The sequence below is a fragment of the Pungitius pungitius genome, chromosome 17 (assembly GCF_949316345.1).
Source record: "Pungitius pungitius chromosome 17, fPunPun2.1, whole genome shotgun sequence".
Taxonomy (NCBI): domain Eukaryota; kingdom Metazoa; phylum Chordata; class Actinopteri; order Perciformes; family Gasterosteidae; genus Pungitius; species Pungitius pungitius.
Window position 1 is genome coordinate 11,238,294 of NC_084916.1, and position 7,631 is coordinate 11,245,924.

The window sequence follows — 7,631 nt, forward strand, 5'->3', positions numbered from 1 at the left end:
GATTATAGGTGGCAGCTTTGTAAAGCTTACTGGTGCTTTTTTTGTTGATTATTGCTGGATTTGATTATGTGCATTCATAAATATTAATTGATCACAACATTCAACTTTTCTCAATGTAAACTGGAGGTAAAGGGTGACAGTTTGTATTGACACATTCTATCAGATATCAATAGATTGGGTTCAGAGCCGTTCTAGTCACTGATTGGCTGTTTCCGGTTCAACCTTCACGCGATAATTGTGCGTCACACGCCGCCGAGGGAGGCTAATCAATCAATCAACCTCATTAGGCTCCTGCCCAGGAGCAAATCGCTTCGTAACCGTGCACCGCTTAATTGATTATTAGCACAAGTTTATTGGTTTTGACTGTCGCAATGGAGGGGGACTGTGGCGTGGCTGAAGATTTCGGTAAGGCCAGTCCAGCTGCCATTTATTGGTTTATTGGCTCGCTACGGCCATTTTCCCCTGTCGACTCAAGACTTTCTTTGTGAAACTTCTGTGTCATTTTGCGAACTTTTAAAATACTTTAAAAAAAACGCCCCGGGTGTATTTAAGGCTCGTAATCTTCTCTGTTAGATGCAGCTCTCTGTGCTCCACTGAGACAATTCAGGAATTAAAAACTCTGCTATTAACATTCTCGACCCGGTGTCGGTAGATGGGGACAGGTTAGCCGCTTTAGCCGCAGCTAGCCGCTCTGAGTTAATTAACGTCAGCGGGCAGGTGAGGCGGCTCGCGCGACCGCACAGCTGGGAAATTAATTAAGTCACTGCAGGATGACGTTTCTCCGGGGTATTGAACCTGCAGGTCGTCGCATGACTCATGCAATATGAAAGATGCCACTCCCAACTACTTTTTTTATACCTAGGCACTTCAAAGGAGGTTTCTGTAAGTGGTTGTCTGTGGTACTCCGAGGTTATGTAACCCCTGAGAAATGCCCTTAAAATCCATTTCTTACTAGACACTACTTCGTTGGCAGTTAAACACATTGATTGGAATATATCTCTGTCAAAGGTGCCTGAACCAAAACGCTGATTTTATTAAACTAGACACTTAACTCCAAACCTCTCCGCTCTATATTTACAGAATATATCAAATGATATTACGTTACACTCAGGAAAACGCAATGTCCTTCACATAAAGAAGTAGGGAACAAAGAATATAAGTATACCAATAAAAAAAGTCCTCAGGGAGCCGTATTCAGCAAATGGGAGCATTAAAACAATAGACAGACTCACTCAGTTGAATTGAGACTAAAAGCGAGAATAAAAGAGACATTACTAAGTCAGTACCAGAAGCTGATTTGGTGATTTAACTATGAATCTGAATGAATATGCAATGAATCTTCTTTAGGTGGTTTTTCATCAAAACAAAGAATATTAGAGGTAAATTGGACATAACCGACCTCATGTTATCTAAATGAAAATGACAACTCTCACTTCACTCCACTGCAGACTGTTCACGCCTTCTGTGTGAGGAACTGGAGGATTTGGAAACAAAGATTTACCAGAGGAGGACGAGGAGGTGGCAGAGGGACGAAGGGGAAGAGGAGGAAGGATTTAATCAGAGCAAGGATGAAGAGGCTGGAGTGGAGGCAGACCAAGAACAGGGGGATGAGGATAAAGAAAAGAAAGTTGTTGTGTCAGAAACGCAGCGGACGGCAGCAGAGGGAGAAGAGGAGGAGCAGGCGAACCCAGAGAGTAAGTGTGGAGCAGAGGAGACCGAGGAGGTTCAGGTGGAACACGAGATTGAGAACATCAAGGAAACAATCGCTGAAGAGCCAGAGGACAAAGATACAAGAAGTCCAGAGGAGAGGGACGAAAAGAAAAAGAGCAGGAAGCGGCGAGGGAGGAAGCAAAGTGAGCGGGTAAAAAACAGGAGAAGTTTAAAAGATGTTAGCGAGCAGTTCGTGGAGAAGGAGAGTCGAACACAGGAGGCGTCAGCCGTGAACTCTGAGGAGAGGTTGTCTCCGTCGGAGCCTCCCGTTGGACTGACAGACAGCTGTGGCCTCTCGGATCCCGTCCACCTGGACTCTGAGGGGCCGGGGACGCATGTCCCTCTCCCCCCGCCGCACTCCTCCCAGCCTCCAGCCTCCATCCAACCTGCACCTCCTCAGCCCGAAGGGACAAAAAGGCCTCACAGCCCTCCTCCACCTCTCCATGTCCACCAGCAGGGCCTTCAGCCGCTCGAGGTGAGAATAGATGGACATGGTTCATCAATCACTGGGAGTTAATGGGGAACCTTGTTGTACCTGCACGGTAGTGATGTGATGATTGCAGTTAAAGACGCGAGCACCATAGACTGTCGATATAGACTATGACTAAAGCACACCTGGCTTTATGGTCTATTTTACTCTAAATAAATTATAATTTTTAAAAAATGAACAGAAGACGAACTAGAGATTGAGACCATAACCGTGTGTTAATAATGCTTACTGAGGGGTAATAAGCAAAATGAGAAGTAGAGTATTTTTCTCATGGACCTCTTTAAAATCAAAATACTTTTTGAATCCGCAGGAGTCGCCTCCTGCCAGCTGGTAGAGAGAATGCAGGTTTTAAGGACCTTCCTTATTGAATTCACTTTTCAGACCCAAAGGTTGCCGCTAAGCAAATGTGTGGATAATCTGTGTCATTTGTGAATGATACAGCAATAAAATATGAATTACGTTCTCTAAGGTGTGAAAAGATTTAAGGATCATTTTGGAGGATTAACAAAGAAGACATTTTACTTTTAATGTTCCTTCATTTTCAACCGGCCCACTCAGTAGTATGTCATCACACTTATCCCACATGGACCCGTATAGGTAGAGTCTTTGTGCTGGCGCAGGTCTCTAACTTGCACAAAATAATTACCGACGCGTTGGCAAATTCTCCAAATTTCTAATAATGCTTAATTTGTATAGAATTACTGTGTAACATGTATTTATTATGCATTTCTACAACCTTCTGGAATATTAATGACGCAGCTGCAAAAATGGCAGAATGGATCTATAAATATAATTTATATATACACTGAGCATAACAACAAGGCATTTAATTTACCCAGATTTCGGGGCTCAACGTCACTCTTTACAAAAACTAAATCTTGAACGAGCAACCTGTTGAATTAAATGTAAGTGGAGCTGAAACAATTGTTGATTGACTGCAAAAGAATAATCATCATCTTTGAAAGTTGATGAACTGTTTAAGCTTTTTCCAAGCAAAACTTTACTCCTTCCCCGTTTTCCAAAAGGTACACTGGAAATTAATTAGGTATATAATCATTTTATTTTCCTCTTTGAATTTGACTGAGACAAGAAAAAGTTTATCTGGTTCCCGGCAGATGGAGATAACCCAGGTCCACTCCACCCGACGCTCCATCCGCTACAGCAGCAGGGGACAAGGCCGCGCTCTGAGCGTCCCTCTGCTGCCGGCATTAGAAACTGTGGACAACTGCATGCTTCCCCCTGCACAGAAGAAGAAAACTCGAACACTCTACAGTACCGGTAACCCTACTGACCGCTTGGCCAGGTGTGCTCAGATTTAACTATGCAAATAGTTTACCTTCACTTTGTGCGTGCAGATCAGTTAGACCACCTAGAGGCCTTGTTCCAGGGGGACCACTATCCTGACGCAGAGAAGAGGAAAGTCATCGCGGCGTCAGTTGGTGTCACACCGCAAAGGATTATGGTTAGACTCTTTTAGCGTTTACCTGCCTCCTGGAAGAAACACAAATGAATAAACGGGGACTGACGTTTTCCGCCCCTCCGCTCCGACATCCCGTTTCCTTCCATTTCCCTGCACCACCCTCTTGTCATTTTCACTAAAAGCCCTTTCATTGTCTCTCTCTGCAACATTCTGTGAACCAGGTCTGGTTTCAGAACCGCCGGGCTAAGTGGAGGAAGGCGGAGCGATCCAATACGGCAAGAGTTGACCACAGACTGAGCAAAGTTGGATGCAGCAGAAGCAGCCCCCCACATCACCACATCAATCCCACCCTGCCCTCACTGGCCCCCAGCAGGTCTTCAGTTGTTTGCCTGTATCCCCTTAAATGGTGCAAATGAAATGTATTTTAACATGAATTGATATCTTGACATGTAGTAAGTCATGTCTTTTCCTCTTTTCCAGTAAGGGACCTTGTTTTTCCAGTCACTGTGCCACTCAGCTTGCCCCTGCAGCAAATTTTTTCCCCAACCTGCCCAACCAGACTCCGCCCCCATACAACAACCTTCTGGCGAGCCCAGGTGTTGAAATCCACTTTGCATTTACGCAATTTATTTTCGCAAATGTACTGGTCATTATGAGGTCATTGTGCTCCACAGTTACTATTTAAAATCATTTTGGTTTCTGAGGAACTGTCGTTTGGCACAAACCACCACATTCACACCCAAACGAAATCGCCACAAAATTCAGTCTTCCCATTCTGAACGACAAGGTGTATTTCTAAGGGAAAGTGTGTGTAAGAGTTGAGCTTTGAATTCCGTGGACATTCAACCTGCATGTTGAGATTGTACAATTCCCCAGGAAAGCAGACCAATGTTTTGTCTCATGTGTTCCCTCCAAGGTCAACCCAGAGGGAGGGATGTGGGCCAGCACCAGCTTTCCTCTCAGGGGGGGTTGGCAGAGTACCACCCCCGCCCCTTGCCGAGCCCTCCCCCGTTGCGTCGAGCCAGTCTCCCTATTTTTCCAGTGGCTTACAACCCTGCAAACCCAACTCCTCCTCCTCCTCTCCTTAAAACCCTGGCTCACACCCCACCTCTGTTCCTGGACGCCCTGGAGGGGGGCTCCGCATTGGCCCACCGCGACGCCCAGTCACTGCAGACTGACGCCTGGTCAGTTCCACTCGCAGCCGACAGCGACTTGAACACTAGCGGGTGATTTGATTTGAGCAGGGCCCTGGGGGTACACGCGATGACAGAGGCTGTGGAACAGGAGCAGAGATCCTGTGACGTGCTGCGATAATGATTCCTTAGACAGCGGCTGTAATAGAGGAGAGTCGGTTTCAGCCGGTGTGAAATATTTGAGAAATCATGAGCGAAAAAATGTGTTTGTTAGACTACAATGATGAATCACAGCACTAAAAAAAGAAGAAAAGACAAATAACAAAATGAGTGGTAAGGGACTTAAAGGCTCAGTTCTCCCAAATTAAAAATCGCCCTTGTAACTTCTCAACAAAGATTTTTTTTGATCGGTTCACAGTCACAGTTCTGTAGAGAAATGTAATGTATCACCTTTTGGAGGACAGTCATGTAAAGACGGACTGTCTGAGATAAATGGAAGTACCTGAGTATGCAAGATATACCAATCTCTGTAGAAACACGCTATATATATATATATATATATATAGGTGTGTGTGTTTGTGACCAGGCTCTTCTTTGTTTTGTCCTCAGTTCTTTCTTCGAATTTGGGGAGAAGTTTGACTTCTTGACCTCAGGCCAGCAGAACAACCCCCTCTCCTACCAGCTGCAGACCTCTTACTCCTCCACCCAGCACCAAACTCAAGCATCTCTGCCCTGCATGACCTACCTCACCCCCTCCCCCTACCTCCCCCCCAACCCTCCGGAATCCAACCCTACCTCGTACCTGACCTTTGGCCCCGGAGGAAACTCCACTGGGATGGTGACCTATTCGACGGGAAGCCACGCTTACTTGCAGAGCACCGGACAAATACTTCTGCAGTCGGCAGGTCATCGCGGTGAGTCCTTTTTTTTTTTTATATTGTTGATTTATATTTGAATCATATCCATCCGTGCCTTGGAAGTGCTCAGCGTCTAGTCGTAGTCTGCTCAAAAATTGAGGAATACTTTTAACTTATTTATATAAATCTATGAATAATTTGTATTTATTTAAGCATTTTCACAAAAATGAAAAGCTCCTATTCAGTAGTATTCAGCCTAGGCACTGGGACGCCCCGGTAAAAGTGTTTATTGAATATTACACTTATAAGCAGAGATTGGCAGATGAGCTTGGAGGAGCAGGATGATTACTGCGGGATGGGAAAGGCTTTGGGGAAGAGACACAATAGCTCCTGGGCTTTGGAGACGCCTTGGGGATCAATGATAGAGCAAAATGGGGGAACCTCAGAGAGGCACAGAAAAACGGTAACGAACAGGTACGCTGGCAAGCAGACATTTTTAGTATGACAGGAAGTGGAGTGTTTGAGGCGTGGTCCTGCTCCTGAGCTGCATTACATCTAATCCAGCTCAGCTTTCTCATCCCTGTGTGTTTCCTTGCAGGGGGGATCACCGCGTACCAGTCGTACCCGTGGGGCGGACTGTACAGTCAACCAGCCCTACACCAGCGGACTCCGTGCCCTCCAATTTACCCCGGCAGCTTGGAAGGTGCTCGAGATCATCAGCCCTCCTCCACCACCCTGCCTCCACCTTCCTTCTTCGCCCAGGGGGACCAGGGCTCCTCGCATGTAACCTCTGAATGCTCATCACACAACCATACGCACAACTCCAGCAGCAGCAGCACCGTCCTCCCCCCAGTGTCCACCCTGCGGCCTTCTCGCCTCCGAGCAGAGATCACTCCGGCCAAAGCTGCCTCCCTGCTGTCTTCTCAGGTCAGCCCTGCTTCTCCAGACAGCTCTCCGGGGCCCCCTGGTGCCAAAATGGAGTATGACAGCCCTCGAGAGATTCACAGCCACTTTCAATGCGAATTCTCCCCCATACACTTTTGACTACTAACTATGTTTGTGTGAGAGAGTGCGATCAAAGTATCGGTGTTGATATAGCCTGTGTAAATGGGAGTATTTCTGTATTTGTATTACTGTTAGGATGCTGGTTGAAATATTATTATAAGCTGCATTTAGCTTGACTTCAATAAATGCACATTGTTCTGCCAATCCTTTTTTATTTTTACGTTAAACTCTCTTGATTTAAATAACAGTCTCCATCATCATATTATTATTCAACATTTCATTGCACCAGGGAACAGTGTTTTATTGAGACAATTTAGTTACAAGCCCGACTGAGAGGGGCGTGGGAGGTGGGTTAATAGCCGAGCGTAATTGTTTTCCTCATCCTCTTCGGTATATATGTGTGTTCACAAATCATAAACATTTTTAATTAAGTTTTTGAACCCAGTCACACCCATGAGCCTTGATTACAGAAAAGAGCGCACTCAAAGTTCCAGAAGTTTTACATTATGTGACTATTAAATCACCTAAATGCCAGTAGTAAATGAGCATGTTGGACAAAGAATTCCGTATAGCTACACAAATGTACACGGGTTTAATATATTTACTTAAATTCATTTATGAACTATAATTTTCTTCAAATATTATCTTTTTTTTCAGTCCGCAGCCCTGAGGTGGGTCACGGCTGACATGCTGCTCATTTGTCTTCAGGCCACTTGAGCGCGCTGTTTCGTCACGACAGACGACCGCCTGCTGGGAGGTATTTTGACAGCATGTCAGCTTCTCAGACGTGTGCTACGGTCACTAATCCGGCGGGGGGGCGAGCAGGGCCAGGGCCCAGACAATTGCTGATGCAACCCAAATCCTTAATCGCTGTTGCCTTCTGCTGTATTCTCTTGTTTATTCTCCGCCTCTGAAGTATCAGAAGAGGGCGGAGACCATTGTGCCGTTTCCCCCTCTCAGTAGTGCAAGTGAAACTAAAAACTTTCCTGTTTTAACTCTTAGTTAGTATTCCTGTT

General features: G+C 45.7%; 1 protein-coding gene across 1 annotated transcript; it reads left to right on the forward strand.

The window, feature by feature from the left end:
• Positions 1-274: 274 nt before the first annotated feature.
• On the forward strand, positions 275-7,085 carry LOC119218727 (homeobox protein NOBOX-like). The gene is made up of 9 exons (XM_037473325.2): positions 275-405; positions 1,449-2,185; positions 3,316-3,478; positions 3,556-3,662; positions 3,842-3,993; positions 4,101-4,216; positions 4,537-4,804; positions 5,363-5,667; positions 6,209-7,085. Exons 1-9 carry the CDS (start codon positions 372-374, stop codon positions 6,652-6,654), a joined length of 2,328 nt encoding a protein of 775 aa, XP_037329222.2. The 5' UTR covers positions 275-371; the 3' UTR covers positions 6,655-7,085.
• Positions 7,086-7,631: the final 546 nt, after the last annotated feature.

What these genes read in the sequence shown, in the direction of transcription:
- LOC119218727 (XM_037473325.2), top strand. Translation starts at nt 372, where the DNA reads ATGGAGGGGGACTGTGGCGTGGCTGAAGATTTCG. An exon ending in CAACCTTCTGGCGAGCCCAG is followed by an intron (nt 4,217 to 4,536) that starts GTGTTGAAATCC and finishes GTTCCCTCCAAG; the next exon opens with GTCAACCCAGAGGGAGGGAT. An exon ending in GCAGTCGGCAGGTCATCGCG is followed by an intron (nt 5,668 to 6,208) that starts GTGAGTCCTTTT and finishes GTTTCCTTGCAG; the next exon opens with GGGGGATCACCGCGTACCAG.